The 25,695-nt window shown below is 53.6% G+C and overlaps 1 protein-coding gene across 1 annotated transcript; it reads right to left on the minus strand.

Annotated features, from left to right (window-relative positions):
• Window positions 1–21: 21 nt before the first annotated feature.
• Window positions 22–25,595, minus strand: LOC102287650 (kinesin-like protein KIF19). The gene is made up of 13 exons (XM_070363148.1): window positions 25,572–25,595; window positions 25,253–25,403; window positions 21,988–22,165; window positions 20,773–20,970; window positions 17,436–17,469; window positions 16,169–16,439; window positions 15,065–15,186; window positions 13,913–14,037; window positions 13,230–13,341; window positions 12,039–12,428; window positions 10,366–10,519; window positions 7,689–7,796; window positions 22–2,064 (listed from the first exon to the last, which is right to left on the minus strand). Exons 1-13 carry the CDS (start codon window positions 25,593–25,595, stop codon window positions 1,964–1,966), a joined length of 1,968 nt encoding a protein of 655 aa, XP_070219249.1. The 3' UTR covers window positions 22–1,963.
• Window positions 25,596–25,695: the final 100 nt, after the last annotated feature.

Raw genomic sequence — 25,695 nt, forward strand, 5'->3', positions numbered from 1 at the left:
GTCAGAACTTAGTCACGGAGCCATGTATCACAGCAAAGGAGGCTGGGAAACAGAGTATGTTGGGAGCTGTGGCCAGTTAGAAGTTGGGTTCTGTTATCATGGAAGAAAGAGAGCAGCTGAAAGGGGCAGTCAGCAATTTTTGCCCTTCCCAGGAAATATGGAGCCAGGACAGGAAAGCAGAAGGCATCCTTCCCCACTGTAGCCCCAGCACTTCCCCCCCAGGCGAGGGAAGTGGGCAGTTTCCAGTGCCCACACAGCAGATCTGCAGGAACCAGGTAGCAGAGCCCCGGAGGATAAAGGGGACTCACTTCCCCACCTCCACACACTCCGACACTCCTCCAGACAGGAAAACATGGCTTTGAGGAAACCCCTAGCACGTCCAGTGTTCTTGCCTGGAGAATCCCATGGATGGAGAAGCCTGGTAGGCTGCAGTCCATGGGGTCGCGCAGAGTTGGTCACGACCGAAGCGATGCAGCAACAGCAACACTAGCATGTCTTCCTTGATGGCAGGCGTTACGAGGAGGCGGCCAGGCCACAGCACACTGTGTGCCGTTTGCACAACACTTGTGGGGTGCCCAGCACATGCCAGGCACACACAAGGGCAAAGATGCCCCGCCTCCCACTAGGGCCGTGAGACCATGACATCACCTCCACCTCCAGGCCCCACGTGCCCGACCCACACCTACTCCTGCCACCAGGGGGCGTGGTCAATCCCCAGGACTCCAAACGGGGGCCCCAGCTCACACGGGATGCTGTTCTATTTTTTTGTTTTTTCTCCTGTCTTGATGAGAAGAATGACTGATGCTTATGTCCTAAAGCAAATGGAACCTCAGCTTTTGGATTTCCAGTTTACACGTCTGGTTTCATGCACCCTGACAACTCTGTCTTGTTCCCCAAGAGTTACCAATGTTTTCCTCTCTGCAATGTTGGGATGTTGAGAGGCACCAGAGAACACAGTGGGAGATGGGTAGGTCATGGCAGTGGGAGTGCATTCTTGTGTTTCCCTGGGAGCCCATGACTGCAGGGACCAGTGTCACTCTGGAGGCTGGCCAGGGCCTGTGGGGCAAGACGGTTAATTGTGTATCAAACCGGCCTGGCCCACGGATCCAGATGTCTAGTCAAATGCCAATCTCAGTATCACAAGGGAGGTATGTTTTAGATGAGATTAACTTTTAAATTGGTAAGTAGACTTTGAGTAAAGCAGATGAGCCTTCTTAATGTGGGTGGGCCTTGTCCAATCAGTTGAAAGCAGACAGATTAAAAACACTGAGGTCCCTGGAGGGAACCTCTGAAGAGGGAATTGGCTCCAGATGCCCTTCACACTCCAGGCTGAAGCATCGACTAGCCCCCCCTGGGCCTCCAGCCAGCCCTGCAGACTTGCAGGCTCCCACAACCACATGAGCCAATTTCTTCCAGTAGATCTCAGTCTCTCTCTTTCCCTCCCTGTTTTGTGTAGACTCCCATCCACACACACTTACACACTCACAGATGTACACACACACTCCCCTCTGGTTCTCTTTCTCTGGAGAACCTCAGCTAGTACGTGGGTGTTGGAGACACATTCTCTCCTGCCTCTTGCCAGGAGCTGTTCAGGTAAGAAGTCCCTGACCTGGGGATGAGACCCTAGTGTTCCAGCCCCTAGAGTCTCCCCTTCTGGGAGAAGGTGCTCCCAGAGCAGGAACCGCAGAGTGGGGTGATCCAGGGAAGAGCACCCATGAGTGGGAATGGCCCCCAAAGGCTTGAGGTCTCTGGGAAGGGATCTGATGCTCCCTAGACAGCCCTCTCCTGAAGGTGGTTGGTGAGGCAGCCACCGGACCTATGCATGGGGCTGCAGGAAGCATACATGGGCCGGGCTGCCCCCGAAGCGTCCCTGGCAGAGTTCCCGTCTCTCAAGTCCAGCTTCGGGGCAGAGATACCCCGGGACCCAAGACATTCTCTCCACCTGCTCTGCCTGCCGCCATCTTTACTTTGGTCTTCGTGGCCTCTTGGTGCTGCCGCCCTGGCGCTTGCAGGGGTGGCTGGGAGGCAGTGGGCTGTGACGTCGGCCTCCGCTGTCCGTAGACCCTGGGCGGGGGAGGGGGAAAGACTTCATTATTTTTTGTATTTGAAATATAACATTATTCTGATTCTAAATGAAAAGGAATGGGAATGACAGTAACAAACAAGATTCTACCTCTCGATATTGTCAAGTGACTATCAGTTCAGTTCAGTCACTCAGTCGTGTCCGACTCTTTGCGACCCCACGAATCGCAGCACTCCAGGCCTCCCTGTCTACAGTTGTCTTATATTTGAAACTCAAGGTAGAAACAACATGCTCCAAAATACCTAAACCACAGGTCCCGAAACGAAGGTAGGGCGTGGGAGACTGTAGAGCAGGGTCAGAGCCCTGCTCGGCGGCTGGCTGGCCCCTGCCGGGGCTGGACGCCTGGCCCTGGCCTCAGTCTCTTGCCAGACTCAGCCCAAGACCCGAGTGGACTTCTCTCCCCCTCCAGCCCTGCCCACACCCCAGACAACCTCTGGGCCCTGTGGACTTCACCTCCCGGACCTGGGGCCTCGTTTCCGAATCTGTCCTGGCCTCTGCTCCTCCCATAACTCAGGCCTGTCCCCAGAGCCTCTTCAGCCAAATTCTCCACTATGGTGAACTCACACCATTAGGACAAGGGAATCCTTGTGGACTGTTTCCCATCCCTCACATTTCAAGAAACGTGGTTTAAATCCACTGTGAACAGCTGGCTGTTACTCAGCCTGCTCTGATCTGGGAGCTTTTGGCTCCAAGGCTGTGGCCAGTAAACACCTTTGACCCCATTTCCCCCAGAACGCTTAAAAGGAAGGGCATAAAACGAGAGGTTGTTAATCTCTTCTGAATCACTAACATAACGGTACAGTGAGAGGGGCCAGGGTTGGCCACAAGGAAGAACTTCGTGCATAGGCCCAGCAGCTCCTGCTGGTCTCTAAGCTGAATGTTGATTTATCCACATCCTTACAGACAGCGTGGCTGTGTGTTGGGTCAGTGGTGAGAAAAGAGTGCCAGGATGTCAGAGGGAGTTTCCTGTTCCCAGAAAGGATTCAGGTCACACGGGCCTCACGAGCCGGCACGAGGATGACAAGAACGCGAGTGCTAACGTGCCTTCAACCATCACTGGGACTGCTCAGACACCTAGACACGTGGCTGTTCTTGCTCAAGATATGAAAACAAAACAATAAAGGAAGGAGGAGAGGAAGAAGTGGAGGGCCATTAGCACAGCGACAAACACGTGTCTTGTGTTTTATGGTTAATACGCAGAAAATGCAATATTATAGTGAACTCATAATTTCATGATAGGACTAGTAAATGTGGACAATTACAAATATTCTGGGAAGAGGTCTGGCTAGAAGTTAAAACAAACCTGCTTTTGAGTGAGTGAAGGAATAAGGATGCATGATTTGGGGCAGGTTCTAGCTATTTAGTTGCTAAGTCATGTTGGAATCTTTGCGACCCCATGGACTGTAGCCCGCCAGGCTCCTCTGTCCATGGGATTTCCCAGGCAAGAATACTGGCATGGGCTGCCATTCCCTTCTCCAGGGGATCTTTCTGATCCAGGGATCAAACCCATGTCTTCTGCTTGGCAGGCAAATTCTTTACCACTGCCACATGGGAGTAGTCCATGTAAGTAGTCAGTGGCCAAAGACACTGAGATGAGATGAGTCATGGGAAAGCTACGTGCAGAAGGCACATGTTCAGCCCCTTCCAGAAGGGAATGTGCAATGAACACTCATGTCTGAGAAGCATGGGGGCCACTGTCACAGCCTCCTCAGCTGAAGGGGTGTGTGGTATTGGTCAAGTCTGAGTTGCAAGTGCATTCTGTACACCACCTCAGGTGAGGAGAAGTATGGTGGACTCTCATATCTAAAGTACACACGCATGTGGCAAAAGGTCATGTGTGTGGTTCACGTGCAATGCTGAGCCTCCTCAGGAGAGGGGAGGTGTCAGGAATGGTCAAGTCTGACTTCCCTGCACTGCTGTCAGAGCGCCACAGTTGACAGGAGTTACCTGTGAGGTACATGTACATACTGTATGGCCTCCTCAAAGAGGAGACACCTGGTGACTGGTCACGACAAAGGGACATGTACACTGATTATCACAGACTAGCACTTTGGTATCAGACAGCCCTGAAGTAAATATGCACGCTGTAACAGACTCCTCAGGTGAGGGACACATGATGACTGGTCATATTTGAGGGATATGTGCCCTGCTGCCACAGCCTCCACAGGTGAAGGGGCCTTGGTGTTAGTCCATCTGAGGCAAATGTACATGCTCTGTCAGCCTCAAGTGAGGAGACATGCTGTGACTCATCATTTGTGAGGAAAATGTACAATTCTGCCAAAGTTCCCTCAGGTGAGGAGAAGTGTGGGGACTGGTCAGGTCTGAAGTAAATGTGTGTATGTCACAGCCTCCTCAGGTGAGGAGATCTGTGATACTGGTCTGACTAAGGTAAATGTGCAAGTTCTCTCCGCCTCCTCAAGTGAGGAGACACGTGCTGACTGGTCATGCGTGGAGAACACGTGCAATTCTCTCACAGCCTCCTCAGGTGAGGAGACATGTGGTGTCTGGTTAGCTCTGAGGTAAATGAATGCACATGCTGTAACAGTCTCACTGGGTGAAGAAGCCTTTTACATCCATCAGGTCTGAGGTAAACGCGCACACCGTCACAGCCTCCTTAAATGAGGAGAGACGCAGTGACTCATCGTATGTGAGCTGTGTGCAGTGCTGCAACAGCCTTGTTAGGTGAGGACTCTTTCGATATGGGCCGCGTCTGAGGTAAACGTGCGTATTCTCTAAGCCTGCTCAGGGGAGGAGACAAATGGTGACTGGTCACATTTGAGGAACACATGCAAATCTGTCACAGCCTCCGCAGGTGAGGAAACTCGTGGTAACCGGTGACACTGGAAGAACACTCGAGGTTCAGGAATAGCCTCCTCAGGGGAGGGGCCTGTGGCATCGGTCCAACGAGGTAAATGTCATGCTCTCTCAGACTCCTCGAGGGAGGAGCAGTTTAATGACCACTCATGTTTGAAGAGGGCTTCTCTGGTGGCTCAGTGGTAAAGAATCTGCATACAATATGGGAGTCACAGAAGACCCACGTTCAATCCCTGGGTCAGAAAGATCCCCCAGAGTCGGGCACAGCAACCTACTCCAGTTGTTCTTGCCTGGAGAATCGCATGGACAGAGGAGCCTGGTGGGCTACAGGCTATAGTGTTGCAAGGGGTTGGACACGACTGAAGCGACTTAGCACACACGCACGGATGCGTGCACGCGTGCACTTTTGAGGAACATGTTCAGTTCTATCAGAGCCTCCTCAGGTGAGATCTGTGGTGACTGGTCACATTTCGGGAACACATCCAATTCAGTAATAGCTTCCACAGGCGAGGAGACCTGTGGTATTGGTCAGATCTGAGGGAAATGCGCATACTGTTGTAGTCTCTTGAGGGGAGAGACCCGTGGTGACTCGTCACATGTGAGCTACATGCAATGCTGTCACAGCCTTAGCAGGTAAGGAATATTTGTATAAGAGTCACTTGTCAGGTTAATGTGTGTGTTCTCGCACCCTCCTCGCATGAGGAGAACATGTGGTGACTGGTGCTGTTTGAGGAACACGTCCCGTTCATTAATAGCCTCCTCTGGTGAGCGGAACTGTGGTGTGGTTCCTATTTGTGCTGGGTGTCCATACTGTCAGACTCCTTAGGTGAGGAGATACGTGGTGACTGGGTGCATCTGAGAAACATGCGCTGCTCACTCTCACCGCCTCCTGAGGTGAAAAGCTTTCTATATCTGAGGTAAAGCGTGCACGCTGCCATGACCCCCTTAAGTGAGGAGACACTGGTGACTCATCGCATGTTGACTGCACGTGCAATGCTGTAACGACCTGCTCGTGTGAGCACAGTCATGGTGACTGATGTGTCTGAGGATCATGTGCAGTGCTGTAACAGTCTCATCATGTGCGGAAGACTTTTATATCCATCACTTTCGGGGTGAATGTGCATGCTGTTCACAGCCTCCTCAAGCAGGGAGACATGTGACTGGGCACATTTGAGGATTATTTGCACTGTTCTTAAAGCCTGCTCAGGTGCAAAGCCTTTTGTATTGGTCAGGTCTGAGTAAAGGTGTGCATGCTGTAATGGCCTCCTCAGGAGAAATAACCTTTTATATTCATCTGGTCTGAGGTAAATGTGCGTGTTGTGACAGCCTCCTTAAACAGGAGACACATTGTGACTCATCAAATGCGAGCTACTCAGGAAATACGGTTACAGGCTGCTCAGGTGAGGGGAGCTGAGGAGAGCTGGCGGCTGGTCGCGTCTGCGAGGCACGCGCAAGGCTCTGAGCTTCCTCAGGCAAAGAAAGCTTTTGATACCAGTCACATCCGAGGTTCCGGTGCCTTCTGTCATGAGACACGTGGTCCCTGGTCACTTCTGAAGGACACACACACGCTGTCACAGCCTCCTTAAGTGATGGGCCCTGTGCCATCAGTCACGTCTGAGCTGCAGTTGTACTCTGTCACAGCCTCCTCAGGTAAGAGGACTTTTATTAAGTGGTCACACCTGTGGACACACTCACTGTTGTCACCACCTTCACATCCATCACATCTGATGGACGGGTGCGTGGCGTCACACCAGCTCAGCTGAGAGGCCCCGTCTGAACTGTCATGTTGGGGGTACTCGCGCACCACGGTCACTGCTGTCCTGGTGACAGGATGTGTGGTGATCACTCACATCTTAGGCACACATGCGAACCGTCACAGCCTCCTCAAGTCAGGAGACAAGGTGACTGGTTGCGTCTAAGAAGGTGCGCTGCTATCACGGCCTCCTGTGTTGAAGGTGTGTGCGTTATCAGTCACGTGAGGGACAAGTGCATGTTGTCACACCAGTTCAGGTGAGGGGGTGTCAGGGAACTGTCATGTTGGAGGTGCTCATGTACCGATGCCACCGCTCCACTGGTCAGGGGGCGTATAGTATGGGCCATGACTGAGGTAGACATGGAGACCGATCACATCTGAGGGACACGGCCCACTCCCACAGCCTCCTCGGGTGAAGAAGCTGAGGTACAGCCTCCTCAGACGAGGGGGTGTGGTGAGTGGTCACATGAGGGACATGTGCATGCTGTCATGCTCTTCAGGTGAGGGAACATGTGGTGAGCGGTCACACCTGAGGGACACGTGCGTGCTGTCACACCCTCTTCAGGTGAGGGGACATGTGGTGAGCGGTCACGCTTGAAGGACACGTGCGTGCTGTCACACCCTCTTCAGGTGAGGGGACATGTGGTGAGCGGTCACGTCTGAGGGACACGTGCATGCTGTCACACCCTCTTCAGGTGAGGGGACATGTGGTGAGTGGTCACGTGTGAGGGTCAGCTGCGATGCCACACCTCAGGGGAAGGTGCCTGTGGTATCGCTCACGTCTGAGGTACACGTGCGCTCTGGTCTCCTCCTCAGGCGAGGGGATGAGGTGAGCGCTCACGTCTTAGGTATAAACGTCCTCGTGTCCCCGCCCTCACAGTTCAGTGCTGTGTGTTGACCGCTTAGGTCAGACCTGAAGTTCAGGCGCAGTGATGTCACAGCCCCACCAGCGACAGGGTGTGTGACGAGTGGTCATGTCTGAGGTACTCACGCCCTGACAGACAAGAGCACGTGTGTCGGGGAGAGGTAGGCACTGACCTCGGATGTCCCGGGGCAGGAGGGGCGCCCTGCTCGGGCCTGGGCTGCCCTGCCAGGTGGCGCTGGGAAAGCTGAAGCTGACCTCCGGCACGTGCAGTGTGTTTTCATCTAAATGGTGAGCCCAAGAGGAAAGAATATTATTATTTTCAGGGACCACCCAGTGAATCCTGGGAATAAACTAAATAAGGAGCGTCTGATGCACTGTATGGAGAAGGCAATGGCACCCCACTCCAGTACTCTTGCCTGGAAAATCCCATGGATGGAGGAGCCTGGTAGGCTGCAGTCCATGGGGTCGCTGAGGGTCGGACACGACTGAGCGACTTCCCTTTCACTTTTATGCATTGGAGAAGGAAATGGCAACCCACTCCAGTGTTCTTGCCTGGAGAATCCCAGGGACAGGGGAGCCTGGTGGGCTTCCGTCTATGGGGTCGCACAGAGTCGGACACGACTGACGTGACTTAGCAGCAGCAGCAGATGCACTGTATTCAGACTCGCTATGTGCTGGCTGTTCACTGAAGTTACCTCATGTTTTTCTCCCACAGCTCTGTGAGGGGTTGTGTTTTCCATGAGCTCCTGAGCACAAGACTTTCTGGAATTTTCCCCTCTGGCTTGTGGCTCCTCCCTATTCTTCTCAACCACACTCTGCCTTCCTCTTCCTGTTCCCTCCTTGCTCTTAGCTGACCTTGACTTGGCTGTGAGAGGATTCTCTGGGTTCACTGAACGGTTTAATCAGATGTCATCATCAAACAGGAAAGAAGCAAAGAAGGTGCGGTGGGGAGATAAGGGGTCTCTCCTAGGGTCGAGTCCGGTGCCCACCTCCCCAGGTCTCTGTTCACGGTTACCCCCACTCAGTCGTTCACTCATCTGTCCATTTTGCTGCTATTTATTGAGAACCTGTTGTAATTATTGGGCACACATCAGTGATTGAGACCAACTGTCCTCCCTGTGCTCACGGAGCCTGCAGACCCATGAACAAAAAACACAAGCTCAATCTGCAGTCCCTTGGCTGGGGACACACATTGTGGCCACCCTTGCTGAAGGCGCAAGGAGGGGGCCCTTGACTCCAGATCTTCCTCTTGTAAGGATAGCCCAACTTCTGCATTTTACATGCAATCTGATTTTTCACATTATCTCACAATGTGCTTGCTGCTCAGCCAGGCTCCTCCCAGCTCTGGGCTGGAGCCCAAGAACTGCCCATCTGCAATTTCTGCTTCAGTAATCAAAATTCTAAGCTGCTCTAGATGTTAATTCAGTTGCTCTTAGTCAGGGTGGAAAGAGTTCCTCACATAGAGGAATTGGACATCTTTTCAGAAGCGTTTTAGATTGGTTAGGAAAGACCTGCCTCACGCTTGACCCAGGGTGGGAGTCCGAGTGGGTGGGTAGCCCCTACAGGTGAGCGTGGGACCTGGAGCTCCCTCCTCTCAGCTCAATGCTTATCGTTCTGTGAAACGGGCGCCCACTTGTATGCAGGGCTATTGAGGATGATAAATGGAGCGACACACCTCCTCCTCCCTGGCGTCCACCGGCCTGTAGGACTTAGCTGCTCCTTCCTCCCTCAGATGCGCCTGGGCCGTGGCTCATCTCCGCACCCCCAGACGTGATGTCCACCAAGGTGCATATGCAGGACCCACCGGACTGAGGCCCTAACTGTAAACGAGCCACCAGATTGGAACCCCAGTACCTCTGCCACCTCTCTGTGCCTCGGTTTACTCATCAGTGTCATGGGGATAACTGTTCCTCTCCTCGTGAAATTATGGTGAGGACAAATAGGTTGACTCCATACAGTGCCTAGCACGTGGGATGTGCTCATTAAATGTGAGCTCTTGTTATGTAGCGATACAGGCCGGTGCTCCCAATTATCCATGGCGAGGATGAGCTTGCTTGTCTGCTTCTCAGTCTATATGGGACTGAGAATTTTGCAAATATAACAAAAGCAAATTACTAGGAAGATTAAATGAAAAATTTCTTAAAGACAGAATCCAGGCCATTGATGACAAGTTGTGGTTCCGTCGGATCTGACTGCTGTGTTCTTTTCTAAACCCTCGACCTCAACTTCCGTGCTCCTCTGATGGCAGGTCAGTAACAGTTGGTGGCCCCTCTGAGGAGGGCTTGTCATCTCCCAATCTGTTCCCTCAACTGTGATAAACTGGACACAATCCCAACATTCCATAATAGGGGACATGTGTTCATGTCCCTGTGCACCCCATGAGGACGGCATCTTACAGAGACCATTCCTGGGTGGTGGGGTTTACAAGTGGTTTCTCCTTTATTTAGGATGTTATCTGTATTCCAAAGTTTTCATGATGAGTACTTATTATTTTTGTAGTAACAACCACCGCAGAAGGTGGGACTCAAACCGGCACCGAGAGAACCCACGGGGGCCCGGGGTGCAGACTGAGTAAAGGTAATCAGCCACATGCGCACAAATTGAATCATTGCCTCAAACTCTTGGGACGTCAGGCAGGCCAGCAGCAAAACTGAGCACACCCCCAAATACATCTTTTCAAAGAGCCAGTGACTGTGGCTGGCCTGCTGCCTAAGAAAACCTGAAACTCACTCACACCGAGGAGCAGACAACTGATAACAGCCCAGACTGTCACACCTTCCAAACGTTTGAGAGGAGGGGCAGAGATGCAGAACAAACCCAACTTGCTATTTTCCTTTTTCGATCGCATACCTGCATGAAAACTGAGGCTGGGTTTCATCTTAGAGGCTGAAGGGACAGCAGGGAGAAAGCTCTTTCCTGGAGACTTTGACAGCTGAGGGAGTGCAGGGGGCGGCTGGCTCTCAGCTATGTGATCCGTGGAGGGTGGCTGAAGTTTTTCTGTTGCCTGTAGAGGAAGCATCACCAAGTATGGGGAGCAGGTAGAGAAGGAATGAAATGTCAAGGTCACTTTGAGCTGTAATCACGCACTGATGAAACACCTACCGTGAGCCAGCTATGTGGGTATCTTAGTGAACACAACGGGCAGACTCACTGCTAACATTCACTTTCAACCACCAAGAAGGATGAATGAGTGATTGATGTGGTCCTGAGTTTTTGTCCCCGGGCTTTTTCCTTCTCGACCACATGCCCCCATGGAAGGGGTTTTCATCTAAACCATTGTGATGGTTACCATTTAAACCCACCAACCAAGTAAAGCAGATGGCTCTCTAATGGGGTGGGCTTCATCCAATCAGTTGACAGCCTGCATAGAACAAAGGGGCTGACTCTCCCGTGAGTCAGAGAGATGCCCTCTGCTGACAACCTTTAGCTGGGACATTAGCGTTTTCCTGCCTTTAGACTTGAACAGAAACTTTGGCTCTGCTAGCTGGCATGTGTGTTTGTATGGTGGGAGGGGGGTGAACATACACACACACATGCTTTTCATCCTATTTCTCAGGATAACCCTGACCACCACACCCGTCTTCTGCTCCTTGCTACTGTCCCACTTTTGTTCCACTGAGGAGTCACCAGAGCCATTTCCATTTGAATTAGCAAATGCCCACTGTGTGTCCAGCAGGACTCAGGGTCTCACCAGCAGGGGCACAGTGGAGCTCTGGCAGCCCCCTGGCCACCAGCAATGCCCCCAGGAGTAGCGGCATGGCCGAAAAAAAAAAAAAAGAAGACAGCCTGTGTGGCCATTTAACGGGGAGCAGAAACCCACAAAGTGGCCACAAATGGGATCATGTGTGTCTGGCCATCCCTCTGCAGATATGACAGAGGGCTGGTTGTCAGACTTGGGGAGGAAAGACACAGCTCACGGTTGTTAGTGCCTAGCAACTCACCTTTCACCAACCGTTATTTATCTGACGCGGTTTAGAATCAAGTAAGTTAGTCGCTCAGTCGTGTCTGATTCTTTACAACCCCACGGACAGCCCACCAGGCTCCTCTGTCCATGGAATTCTCCAGGTCGGAATACTGGAGTGGGTAGCCGTTTCCTTCTCCAAAGAATCTTCCCGACCCAGGGAACCAACCCAGGTCTCCTGCATTGCAGGTGGATTCCTTACCGTCTAAGCCACCAGGGAATCCACAAGAATCAAGTAATGTGTCTTTTATAAAGTACAAATGCTAGGTAGGCACATGAAAATTCATGAAATAATGGTAGGGAAAAGACCCAGATCACAAAACTGTGTTTCCCTGGGACGATGATGACCACCCGAGACGTGCCCACAAGTGGCTTCAGATCAGGAGGAAGGGACTGGGTCACAGCGACTGGGGGGGCGGGGGGTCTGGTTCTCTTCTCTCTCCCCTGTGTGCTGGGCACTCCCGCACCCACCATGATTTTGCTGAGGTCAGTCCTGGCCGTCCCCCTCTGCTCCTCTGGGTGAACCCCTGGGACCAGCACCCCCAAGCCCCTGTCCACCTACCGGCTGGACTCTCCTGGTAACAGGGGGCGACGGCTTCCCCCTGGCCTTCCTCTCTGCAGAGCGGGCCCTGCCCGGGCTGGCTTGCAGCCACTTCCTATCGGCCAGGCTCGTCTCTGGGGTGATGCTGGGCTTGGGGTCCTTGGGGTCTGGAGCCGCCTCCTCTGGAGGGTGGAGGGAGGAGCGGCCACTGCTGCCCTCGGGGTCCTGTGCCCTGGAGCGACGGGTGGCTGCGATGAGGGCGATACTCTTGGTGCCTGCGGCCATCTCCTTGAGGGCCTGGGCGCTCAGCCCAGCCTCTGCTGCTGTCCTCGGGGTGGGGGTGCCTGGTTCTTGGCCGGCCGGGGAGCACAGCTTGGAGACCAGTGTCTTCATGCTCTGGAAGCGCGGCTTCTGCGGGGAACGTTGCAGCAGCGGACCGTCAGTGGCCCCTGGTTGGGCCCCGAAGCAGACCCAGCGACAGGGGTCACGGAGTGGTCACCTGGCTTCTCTGGGCTTCATTTCCTGTTTATAAAGTGAGGGTGACACCCACTCCTGCCCCTGCATGGCTGGGGGAGTGTCTGTAGTGGGTTGGGCAATGGTGACCCCAAGTCCAGGTCCACCTTGGACCTCCAAGTGTCACCTCTGGATTGAGTGTGGGTCTTGGATCCCCAGAGGGGTTTCTTTACAAGAAAGGAGACACAGAGCCACAGAGGGAGGAGGCTGTAAAGACAGAGGCAGACGTGGGGAGGCCACCCAGGAGCCCGGGGCCCCCAGGAGCCGGATGAGGCCAGAGGGACCCTCCCTAGGAGCCTGTGGAGGCAGCGCAGTCCTGGGACACCTGACCTTAGACTTCCAGCCCCAGAAGTGGGAGAGAATGAGCGTCTGAGCATTAAGCCTCCTCATCTGTAGTGCTTTGGCCCAGACGCCCCAGACCCTAATGTGGTGAGACTGCTGCTGCTACTGCTGCTAAGTCGCTTCAGTCGTGTCCGACTTTGTGCGACCCCATAGACTGAAGCCCACCAGGCTCCCCCGTCCCTGGGATTCGCTGGGCTCAACACATGGTCAGCACTGTTGTGACAGCTGCTTCAGGACAACCTGCATTCCGAAGCTTCTCTTGCGCTCGCCCTCGGCCAGCTCTGACGGCCCCGAGCACCCTGTCGGGAGGGGGAGCCTCACCAGAGCCGCGGGCCCCTCAGCACCGCACACACCAACCTCGTGAGCCGGCAGTGGGCTCAGCAGGATGTGGAGCGAGGACGGGGGGAGGAGGGAGTCTCGCCTGCCCAGCTTTTTCGACGGCGTGGCTCTCGATGACTTGTAACCATCACTGTGGACAAAACGCAGAGGTGTGGGCAGGGCCGGGGCCGGGGCCCCGAGTCCTCCATCCGCCTCCGGGGCTGGGAGAAGGTAGTGTCTGTTGTGTAGGCACCTGGTCTGTGGTGTCGTTATTGCAGCCCAAGCTGAGGTGGCGGCACACACGTGGGGATACTAGCTACTGAGTCCAGGTGGTGAGTGTGCCGTGTGCAGCCTACAGGTCTAAGTTTGGGTGTGTTGGAAACATCGGAGGAAAAGAATGAAAACCAGAAAAGAGGAGAGAAGTGCTGAGGTTGGGAGTAGGTGGCTGATGGTGAAAAGAAACCACGTGTGAAGTGAAGCTGTCTTTCTAGCATTAAAGAGCCCAACTTCACAATCGCTCCATGTGGTGAGTACCCACACTTATCCTCCTTAAACAACTCTGCAAGGACTGGACATTAGCCTTGCTTCACAAGATGCGCCCAGGGTCACACGTCAGCAGCTCTGCTGGATATCCACCTGCCAGCCTCTGGTTCCCCATCTGGGCTCCACCTCAGCCTGGGAACCAGGTGATGCCCGTGGCCCGGGGATGGGGGCCCTGTCACCTGTCCGGATCCAGCAGCATGGGGGGCAGCTCAAACTGGGCCCCCCACGGGAGGTCCTCCCTGTCATCCGGCTGGTCTTGGCTGGGCTCCTCTGGTGGGGGAGAGATGTTCAGAACAGAGCCATCCTGGAACCAGACAGAGGGCGAGGTGAGGCGGCAGGGACCACAGATAGGAGCGGGCTGCGTCGTCAAGCACAGCCCGAGGAGCCACCACCTCTGGAAGGAATCACGGGCTTCTCCACTGTGCCTCCCATCACAGACAGAAAGGGCCAGAGCCCAGGAAACACGGGGTACAGCCTTGACTCTGAGCAAATCGGTGCACAAAGGAGATGCTTGCTACCAGCACTCTCGACAGCCGGCAGGGCCTCAGAAAGTCAGACAGAATCACCATACGTAGGATCCAGCAATCCCACTCCCGGGGGCGTCCCCAAAAGAACTGAAAGCAGGACTCAAGCAGATGCGTGTGCACCCACTTTGAGAGCAGCCGATTCACAATAACCAAAAGGTGCAGCAACCCGAGTGCCCGTCGATGGCGATGGAAGCACAGTGTGCTCTGTCCGCACACTGGACGGTGGTTCAGCCTGAACACGGAAGGGAACTCTGACACCTGCCAGAGCGCGGATGCTCAGTGAAATAAGCAGACACCGAAGGACAGACACTGGGCGACTCCACTTCTGTGAGGTCCCCGGGGAGTCAGGGTCAGGGAGACAGAAGTCACGTGGGTGCCAGTGACTGGGGAGGATGGGGAATCAGTGTTTGTCGAGTCTAGGTGGTACCACGGACTTTCTGAGTCCTGCGAGTCCTTTCAGTGAACTCAGCCTGGAGGGGGGGTGCTCTTGGGGACCCTGACACTTAGCATAGGATCCCATGAGGGATCCTTACAACAGCCCAGGCAGGGGACAGACCTGCCATGGGAGCCACACACAGGCCCCCGACCCCGCACCCAGGGACGCCTTGTTTGAAACCTGCCTGGATCCTGGCGGGTGGCACGGCCCCATCCAGCCCCAGGTGCCTCTGGTTCTAGGCAGCCTGGTTCGTGGGGTTTCCGAGTTTCCTCTTCCCTCTACTGGGGCCAGTGCCCCACCAGGGCTAGCGCACAGGCCAGGCAGGAGGGAACGGCGTCAAGCACAGCCTGAACCCGAAGCCTACTCACGCGCAGGGAGCTGGCCATCACGGCGTGCAGCAGCAGCAGGCGGTTCAGCGTGCCCCCGCCCAGCTCCCGGGAGTACAGACGGTACAGCTGCTCCAGGGCCTCCGGCACCTCCAGGCCGCTGTCTGCGGGAGTCGGGGAAGCAGAGATGGGGCGAAACATTCATCACTTGTTAGAAAGACAGTATCTTTTTTGGAAGTTTGAAGGCAATGCGCCAATCTGATAAAAAGATTTTTCTAGAGAGTGGTGTTTCTGTAGGTCACCTTCTTTGCGTTCCTGTTTTAAAAGTTTTCTGTTATGTTCATGTGTTGCCTTTCAATCATAAAATCACATCATTAGCAATTCTAAAGGATAAATAAACTTCAATTTAAAAGTTAAAGAGCGAGAGTTTCCTGGTGGTCTAGCGCAGTGAGGCCAAAAAAAAAAAAAACATTAAAGAACATCCCTAGGGCTTCTCTGGTGGCTCAGTGGTAAAGAATCAGCCTGCCAGTGCTGGAAACGTGGGTTTGATCCCTGATCTGGGAAGATCCCACGTGCCGTGGAACAACTAAGCCTGTGCGCCACAAGCACTCAAGTCCACGTGCCCTAGAGCCCACCTGGGCTCTGAAACGAGAGAAGCCACCGCAGTGAGAAGCCTGTTCACTGCAACTAGAGAAAAGCCCTCGCGGCAACAAGGACCCAGCAGTCAGAAGCAAATAAGTAACAACAACAGCAACCAAAGAACCACTCCTAGGTGTACACCCAGAAGGACTGAGAACAGGGAGCAGTGGGCGAGGACAGGGCTGGAGACTGGTTCCTCCTGGCCTGGCCTGCCGTGCGGCATGTGACTTTCTGGGGACCACGTGCACTGCCCACACTTTCCAGAAAAGTGTTAGTCGCTCAGTCGTGTCTGACACTGTGCGACCCCAGGGAATGTAGTCTGCCAGGCTCCTGTGTCCATGGGATTCTCCAGGCAAGAATACTGGTGTGGGTTGCCATTCCCTTCTCCAGGGGATCTTCCCGACCCAGGACCCAGGGATTGAACCACCAGGGAGTTAGTTGCTTTTCCGGAAAGTAACCCTGACAGAGATGGGGGCCCAAGGAGGGGGCGGCGGGGCGGGGCCTCACCCTGGATCAGCTGCTGCTGCTCCCGGATGATCTGCTCGCACAGGCGTCGGTGCTGCTGGCAGCGCTGGATCACGAAGTCCTTCTGGCACAGCAGGTTCCTCCTGCACAGGCTGTTGGCCTGCAGCCCCATGTTCTCCAACTCCAGCTCGTGCGCCCGGCACAGCAGCCGCAGCACCTCCCGATGGTCCTCGCTGATGACCTGCGTGGGCAGCAGCTCCTCCATCTGCGAGGCCTTCTTCTTGGCATTGGCCAGACGCTGCTCCAGGCCCACCTGGCAGAGAGACCAAGGGTTCAGGGCAGATGCCTGGGGTCTGTGCTGCCAAGTCCGCTCGTCCTTACAGACTCTGGTTTGCAATCGCGCTCACAGAGACATGCGGGATTGACTGTGAGGACGTGCCCCGAATTAACCGTGTCCTTCATTTCCTGTTCTGATGCTGTCACATCTGGGGACCCTGCTGACCGTGCAGGGACAGCTCCCCCAGAACAGCCAAGTCCTACAGACAGCAAACAACTTGCCCTCAGGCACATCTTTCATATGCAAACCAGCCAACCCAGAGCCCTCAGCCTTCCCTCTCCTCCACAGGGTTCCACTATTTGGGCCACTGTCCACCTGCCCTCATCACCCAGGACAGGTACTGAGAGAGTCAATTCCCAGGGAGGTTGATAAGAAGTCCGGGGTCCCCGAGGAGGAGAAGAAAGGGGTCTGGGGCTCTCAAGGAGGAGGAAAGGACAAATTTTTACAAATTCTACATTTTAGTCACATAAAACATTTTTTTTCTTTAAGCCTCGAACTGATGATTACACAACAAACAACTCAGTTTAAACTCTGAACTAGGGATTATATAACAACAATGTATCCTGCTTGAGGACAGTTTCTTCTTCCTGAAAACCTTCTGACTAATCCTGATATTTTAGAATGTATATTATGGGAGTGGGTCTGGTAGGATCTTTCTATTGTTCAATTCTAATCCTGTTATCCTAAAATGTAAATTGTGGGAGTAGATATGGTAAAATTTTCACAAACTTGAGACATTCTTTTGATTAATTGTAATAACCAATTTAAAAAAGTATTTAACTCCCTTGCTAACACTAGAGAGGGGGCCCTCTCAGTCCCCCTCTGATGTCTACGTCAGAAGCTTTCCCTGTCCCTTTTCTTACTTTGATAAAACTCTGCAAAGCTCTTGAGTGATCAAGCTTGGTCCCTGGTCCCAAAGCTAAATCTTTGGAGATCACAAATTCGACATTGTTCACCATAAGCTATCAGTACCAGATAACCCAGGACGGGCCCTGTGTCCCGGAGCCTGCGGGAATGATCCAGACCAGCCAGTCCTCAGCTGCCCACCCCGCCTTGTCCACTCCTCCCACAGAAACCTCAGTGAGGTCTCTGGTCCACACTGACCCGCCCTCCCTCTGCCTCCAGCCGCCCTGGGGTCTCCTCGTGCGGCCCTGCCTGGCATCGCGTGCCCCCTCCTCTCGGGAACTGTGAGTAACAAATGATCTTTCCAAGGCAGTTGTCTCCTGATCTGTTGGCCTCATCTTGAACGTTCTTGAGTGTTCTATTAATGCACGGCATTTTAAAAAATAGTTATTTTTATTGATTTATGAATCTGGATGAGCCGGGTCTTGGTTGCCACATGCAAGATCTAGTTCCCTGACCAGGGATTGAACCCCAGCCCTCTGCGTTGGGAGTGTGGAGTCTTAGCCACTAGACCACCCGGGAAGTCCCTTGCCTGGCACTTTAGAACAGACCCAGGGCTTAGCCTTCACCAGTGTCTGCTGAGGGACACCAGGGCTGCCTCCTTTCACGCTGTGACGCTGTCGTAAGCTGGCCCTGGTCGTCACAGAGAAGCTCTGAAGGGGTGCCTTTACAGCCTCTGTATCACAGACTTCTTATCTGAAACTGAGGTCCTGGTTCTCCTGGGCCAAAGTTGGACTTGAGAAGGAGCAGAGAGATGGGAGGCCCGGCTCACCCACTGCAGCCCTGGGCACTGCAGCCCTCTTGCAGAAAGACAGCAGAGGGCGGCGGGTAGGGGTACTGTGAGGTCTGCCCGAGACCCTTGACCTTACTCTGTGGGTGAGTCAGGGCTCCAGAGAAACAGAACAATATTTATACACGTTTGTGTATATATATGTTTGTGTGTATATAAATACACATATACAGATTTATGTACATGTTTGTATGTATATGTATACACACACACACACACACACACATATATACACACACACACACTTACATAGAGGGGCATGGCAACCCACTCCATTATCCTTGCCTGGAGAATCGCATGGACAGAGGCTGGCGGGCTACAATCTACAGGGTCACAAAGCTGGACACGACTGAAGCAACTTAGATGAGACGGTTGGATGGCATCACCGACTCAATGGACATGAGTTTGGGTAAATTCCAGGAGTTGGTGATGGACAGGGAGGTCTGGCGTGCTGCAGTCCATGGGATCACAAAGAGTTGGACACAACTGAGCGACTGAACTGAAGCAACTCAGCACACAGCACATATATCTATCTATCTATCTATCTATCTATATATATATATATACATATATATACATAGACTCACACAGAAACGGTTTTTTTGGCCGAGCTGTAAAGCATATGGGATTTTAGTTTTCCGACCAAGGATTGAATCCATGCCCCTGCAATGGAAGCCTGGAATCTCAGCCACTGGGCCGCCAGGGAAGTTCCCACAGAGATTTATTTTAAAAAACTGGGACTGGCGTGTCCAAAACCCTTCAGGCAGCCCAACTGGCTGGAAACTCAGTCGGGAGCCAGTGGTGTGGTCTTGAGGCAGAATCTTCTCTTCTCTAGAATCCTGTGTTTTGCTGGTAAGGCCTTTCAGCGGACTGCATGAGGCCCAGCCACTGTATCCCCAGGTAATCTTTATTTACAGTCAACTGACTGCAGACGTTCAATTCACCTACCAGATACCTTCACTCAGTCGTGTCCGACTCCTTTTCGACCCTGTTACAGTATAAACCTACCAGGTTACAGTACAGCCTGCCAGGCTCCTCCATCCATGTGGTTCTCCAGGCACAAATACTAGAGTGGGTAGCCATTCCCTTCACTAGGGATCCTCCCAACCCAGGGATCAAACCTGGGTCTCCTGCATTTCAGGTGGGTTCTTTACCATCTGAGCCACCAGGGAAGCCCGAATACCTCACAGCAGCACAGATATGAGCATTTATTCAATCAGATCCCTGGGTATGACAGCCTGGCCACGCTGACACCTGAAGCCATCACCACACCTCATAGCACCATCCAGTCTCCCGGATAGTAACACTCAGGCTGAAGCTTCCTGCGTCCCACCCTCAAACTCACGGTCCCTAGGAGCAGGTGGGACACCAGCCCCTAGTGCGGCCCAGGAGGCCCTGCACCAGCCTTCTGAGTCTTCATCCTCTGGGCCCGAGAAGGGACCACTTTGGGAGAAGCTGGCTCAGCTCCCCTAGCAAGATCTTCCTCTCTTCTGTCCAGACCCACGCCCCCAAACGAACAGCCCCTCCGCCAGCTCCCTAGCACCCTGCTCCTACATCTACTATCCTGCTACCGTACTAAACTGTACACTCTTGTGTCTCTTCCCAGCAGACTGACAGCTTAAGTCTTAGTATCTTGTTCATCTTTATGGCGTCAGGGCCTGGCACTGAGCTGGACACGTAAAACGTGATTTGTTATTGACTGATCGATCAATTAATTAATTCATCAGTAGCCCACATGCACATGTCACCGCTCAGCGTCTGTACTTGGCTCTCGAAGGCCGTGTTCCCCGCCGAGGCACGTTATCTGTTTAAGAAGAAGGCGTTTTCCTTATTTTTAAATGTTAGAGGACTTTTGCAGTGAGATCATGTAATCTCCAAATTGCAACAGGCAGATGCAATAATATTAAGAGGTTCTTGCTTTGGCAAATAGCTTTTAAGTGAAATAAATGCTGCCTGCTTTTAGCAACATGACATCATCAGATGCCTTCTCCTCTTGCCTGAAAATACACCTGCTAACATTTAACTAATGGGCTGAAATAGTAGCCAGCTTCACTGGCATTTTCCCCAAAGTCTCCATCAGGCGCCAGCTCCGTCATTTTTCTGAAGTGAGACTATTAGATAACCAGTTATTATATAAATAGCTCATATAAATAGCCGGCTCTTCTCAGAAAAGAGGAATGTGAGAAGTTCTCTCTCCGAAGAGGAGCCTGGAGTCTGGGTTTCCTCTGGCCGCACGGCTTGTCCCTGAGCCATGGGCCCGAGACCAGCCTCAGCGGAGCCTGAGGGGACGCCAACGGACAGCACCACAGACGGGCAGGCAGAGGGCTCGGGAGGCATCGCACTGCCACTTGGGCCTCATTTCCACAGCCCCCGTGACCCCCAGCGTAGCCACAACTCTAAATCGAAAGGGCATGGACCATGGCATCAGACTCAGGTCGGGTCCTGCTCGCTGGGGCTGGGGGACAATCCTGCTCATCTCCGAGCCTCAGTTTCCCCACCTGTAGAATGGCCATGATCAGCCCTACTCTTAACGACTATTGTAGGAGGGCGTGGTGTATCAGCTACGATCAAAGAGCGTTAGCGACTCTCAGCACAGGGCTGAGCGCGTGGACGCACCGTCCCTCTCGCACCTTGAGGGCCGCGGTTTTCCGCTGCTCGCCCAGGAGCATGTTGACCTCCTCCCTGGCCAGGGCCACCTCGTGCGGCTCTGCGGGCTCGCCCTCGCCCCCTTCCGGGCCGGCCTCCAGCGCCTCCTCGTCCCTCTCGGGCGTCCCAGCCCTGTGCGCCAGGTGATGGGTCTTCTCCTGCTCCCAGCTGCAGCCATACCAGAGGGGTCAGGGCTCAGAGTGCAGGCCACGCCCGAGCTGGGGGCCCTGGCATCTGGCCCTGGAGTCCCTGCGAGTCCCAGCTGGCAGGCATGGGCGTGAAATGGGGCAGAATTGGGTCTGCTATCTGATGCCTTCTACACATATGGAAAACAAGAAGTCATGAGAAACGTTGGGAGGAAGTAAAGAAGCAGTCAACACTCGTGGCAGGACTGCCAAGTGCAGAGCTCAGCAGCCAGCCCAGCATGCCTCCAACCCCAGGGCTGTCATGGTGACCGTGGGCCCCCTGCCCCAGCTCCTCAGCTGTAAACCTTGGAGACTACAGCACGCCCAGGACTCTGTGAGGACGGACTGGGATGACCCGGCTCAGGCGACACCGCCAACGGTGCACACGGGCACCAGAAACAGAACCCGAACTACAAGGAGGACAGAGTAGAAACGGAGGACATGGAGCGGGCGAGGGCAGGGACAGAGAGAGGGCTCCGTGCAGTGCAGGCGCCCTGCTGCGTGCCTGACCAAGAAACTACACAGGCAGAGAAGACGAGGAGGAGAAATGGGGAGGGCTGGAGGAGAGGCGGGCGCAGGGCACAGCGCCACGGCCCGTCAGCGGGTGGACACGCGTCCAGGCTGTCCAGGGCAGTCCCGCTGACACCATCGCCCCGGTGGAATGCCTAACAGCACCTCCTCGCCCTCCAGTGACCGTGGTCTGGATGAAAAACTGCACGGCCAGTCCCATTCCACACAGCCAGTCACTTATAATAGGTATGAACCGCAAGTGAGACTGGAACAGTAGAAAGACCCCAGCAAGGGGACACAGCCTCCACATTCCGTCTGACCTCAGCATCCTCGCTGTAGAATGGGGTTGACCCTAACCTGTTGGGACTGGGCCTGCAGAAGGAAGCCAAAGGGGCCTGGGAGGCTCTCCCACTGGCCCAGCTTAGGCACAGGGAGGGAGATGAAGGAAGGAAGGTTCCCACTGGCGGAAGTTCCCCTGGGGCTGGCTCACTCGGCGATGGTCAGCAGGTGGCGGGACGTGCCCATGTGCAGCTCGATGCTGGTGTTCTCCAGCTCCACCAGGCTGCGCCGCATCTCCAGCTGCTCCTGGAAGGCCCCGATGAGCTGTGCCCGGATCCTGTTCATCTGCAGGCGGCTGTCCTCCTCTGCGTCGGAGGCAGGGATGGTGGCTGGGGCAGAAAGAGAGCCAGCTGCACCGGGAGCAACGCCACCCAGGCCAGGGTCAAAGCCATGCTTGCCCAGCAGCGTAGGATCTGGCCCAAGGAGGGGCTTTAAACACTGAGTATGGAGGGTGGATGAAGCAGGGAGGATGGATGGGTGGATGGGCTGGTGAATGGATAGCTGAATGCTTGGATAGATGGATGGATGAATGGGTGGGTGGATGGGTAAATGATGGGTGGATGGATGGATGGGTGGATGATGGATGGATGACAGATGGATGGATAGATGGATGGGTGGATGATGAGTGGATGGATGGGTGGATGGATAAATGGGTGGATGATGGATGAATGGATGGATGGATGGTGATGAATGGATGGATGGGTGGATGGGTAGATGATGGGTGGATGATGGATGGATGATGGATGGATAGATGGATAGGTGGATGGATAAATGGTGGATGATGGATGAATGGATGGATGGATGGTGATGAATGGATGGATGGATGGATGGGTGGATGATGGGTGGATGATGGATGGATGATGGATGGATAGATGGACAGGTGGATGGATAAATGGTGGATGATGGATGAATGGATGGATGGATGGGTGATGAATGGATGGATGGGTGGATGGGTAGATGATGGGTGGATGGGTAGATGATGGGTGGATGATGGATGGATGATGGATGGATAGATGGATGGGTGGATGGATAAATGGTGGATGATGGATGAATGGATGGATGGTGATGAATGGATGGATGGGTGGATGTGTGGATGATGAATGGAGGAATGGATGGATGAATGGATACTTGGGTGGATAACTTAGATGATTTAGACTCTCCATTTGCCTGTTTTGGGCTTGGGTTGAATGGATTTGAGTCTCAGGAATCCAGGAGTGGGGCTAGGTTGTCCATCTCGGCTCTGACCTCTCTTTCTCAGGGAAATGCTCCCAGACTCTTAGTCTGGGTCTGTCTGCCACTTGCTCTGACAACACCCTACCTTCTCCTTGGCAGTCTCCTGTGTATCCATAATTTTGTGGTATGTTCAACACCTGCCTTTCCTGCTGGAATGTGAGTTCCACAGAACAAAACTATTTCTGTTTCCCATGGTCAGTTCCTACTGAGCAGTTGTGCAGTGATTAATCCATGGTTTTCTCTGCCTGTTCCAGCAGTTAGCTCTACCCTGGTCATATATGGTCAGTTCCCCTCACCTTGAGGGCAGTGGTCAGGGGGTAGCTTTTCCTCGAACGTCAAGCAATCTGGAATTGGTGAAATAAATTGTGATGCACTCAGCTGAGAGCCAAAGAATTGATGCTTTTGAACTGTGGTGTTGGAGAAGACTCGTGAGAGTCCCTTGGACTGCAAGGAGATCCAACCAGTCCATCCTAAAGGAGATCAGTTGTGGGTGCTCATTGGAAGGACTGATGTTGAAGCTGAAACTCCAATACCTTGGCCACCTGATGCGAAGAGCTGACTCATTTGAAAACACCCTGATGCTGGGAAAGATTGAGGGCAGGAGGAGAAGGGGACAACAGAGGATGAGATGGTTGGATGGCATCATCGACTTGATGGACATGGGTTTGGGTGGACTCCAGGAGTTGGTGATGGACAGAGAAGCCTGGCGTGTTGCAGTTCATGCGGTCATAAAGAGTCAGGCACGACTGAGTGACTGAACTGAACAGATGACCAAATCATTGCAGTCATCAAAACAGCACACAGAATCCTAGGAGACGCTCGTAAAGGAAGGATCCTGGTAGAGCTGTGGACACCAGCACCCTGCTGCTGCTCTGGGCTCGCCAGAGCAGGACCCAGTGGAAGCCCCTCATGCCCTCACCATGAGACCCCCAACCCTCTCCATGATGCTGCCCACCTCCTCAGACCACCAAGCCGAGTCCCAGTGACTAACAGACCAACAGGATGAGAACTATTTTACAGCATGTCTCCCTGTCGACCCCTGACCCCAGACAAGCCCAAGTCTCCCAGTCATCACCTGGTTTTATAGATTCTCTACAACGACCCATTGACCACTGCCACCAGTCCCTGAAGCCCTCGGCTGGCTGCATGGGACTCAGTCTTGTCAACAACAGGCCCTCTTCTTTGAAATCTTCCTTCACTGTCTTGCTCCAACAGAAACTCGAGTCCCAAATGCACCAAAGAGAAAAAGGCACCCATGTTGGCAAGGGGGTTATGTGACTAGAGAGCCCCAAAGTGCCCATCAGAAGGGGCAGGACAAGCAGACTCTAGTATGGACATTCCTGCCCTTTATTATCCATTTAATACTACTTGACATTTTAATGTTAGACAGTCCAATAAGTGAAAACAGTTCCAATTTGTGTCTCTGTTTCCTGATGCAATTGAGAATTTTTCCGTATGTTTACAGCCACTAGAAACTCTCTCAATTGCCTATTCATTTCCTCACCTATATTTCTCAGTTGGGCTGTTTGTTCTTTCTTGCGTGTGTGTGTGCTCAGTTATGTCCAACTCTTTACGACTTCATGGACTGTAACCTGCCAAGCTCCTCCATCCAGTGGAATTTTCCAGGCAAGATACTGGAGTGGCTTGCCATTTCCTACTCCAGATCTTCCCGACCCAGGGATCAAACCTGAGTCTCTTGCATCTCCTGCATTGGCAGGCAGATTCTTTACCACTACACCACCTGGGAAGCCCTTCGTTATTGCTCTTATTGATTTTGAAAAGTCCTCTATTTACTATGGCAAAAGTTATCTTAATAAGCCAGAAGTGTGTGTGTACACACCCATCTACTTAACTTCATTACAGGTATTTTTTTAAACTTACTGATGAATTTTAGAGTAAAACTATGGTATGCTCTCCTCCAAAAGGAGGCCTCCGAGATCAAACCGGTTTGGGGAGAAGGGAGGCCTGGACAGCAGCTGCCCGGTGCGTGTGGGTTCCACTTTGGGGCAGAAACTTTCCAGAGCAAGAGGAGGAGGCTTCCCCACACAGTGGGTGTGCCGAGTGCCAGTGAATGAAGCATTTGTTTAAGGGGTGTGACGCTCAGCAAGGACCCCGCGCCAGGCAGGAGGAGGCCGTGGGTCCAGGGCAGCCCCATGGCGGAGGTGCAGGTATGCCCACCCTACCTTGAGCATCCCGGCTGCAAGGCTTGCCCGTCCTCTCCCTCTCCTGCCTCTCCACCTTGGCCTTGAGGCACTGGATCTGCCCGCGCAGGTCGGAGATGACGTCCGTGTACTGCGCGATGTGGTAGGACACGCTCAGCAGGTTACGCTTGACCTGGTGGCCGGACGTGACCAAGGTCAGGGCCTGCGGCTGCCCTGGGAGAGACTCCTTTCATGCTATGGGAACACACAAGCACGTTTCATAAGGAAAACTCAAATCAGCCCTCTCAGCCTTAAAGGGGAAGGCTGGAGGCTTAAAAGGGAAGGCTCCGACACCTGCTACCACATGGGTGGACCCTGAGGACATGACGAAAAATGAAATCAGCCAGACCCAGAAGGAAAACACTGTGGGACCCAAGTGCGAGGTCCCCGGAGAAGCTGGGTTCACAGAGACAGAAAGGGGGAGG

The sequence above is a fragment of the Bos mutus genome, chromosome 25 (assembly GCF_027580195.1).
Source record: "Bos mutus isolate GX-2022 chromosome 25, NWIPB_WYAK_1.1, whole genome shotgun sequence".
Taxonomy (NCBI): Eukaryota; Metazoa; Chordata; class Mammalia; order Artiodactyla; family Bovidae; genus Bos; species Bos mutus.

Coding starts and splice junctions, on each gene's coding strand:
- LOC102287650 (XM_070363148.1), bottom strand. CDS start 25,595: ATGTCCTCAGGGTCCACCCATGTG. Junction 15,187..16,168: donor GCAGCAGCAGCTGATCCAGG/GTGAGGCCCCGC, acceptor CGACTCCCGCAG/ACAGCGGCCTGGAGGTGCCG. Junction 7,797..10,365: donor CAGCCTCAGTTTTCATGCAG/GTATGCGATCGA, acceptor CTCACCATTTAG/ATGAAAACACACTGCACGTG.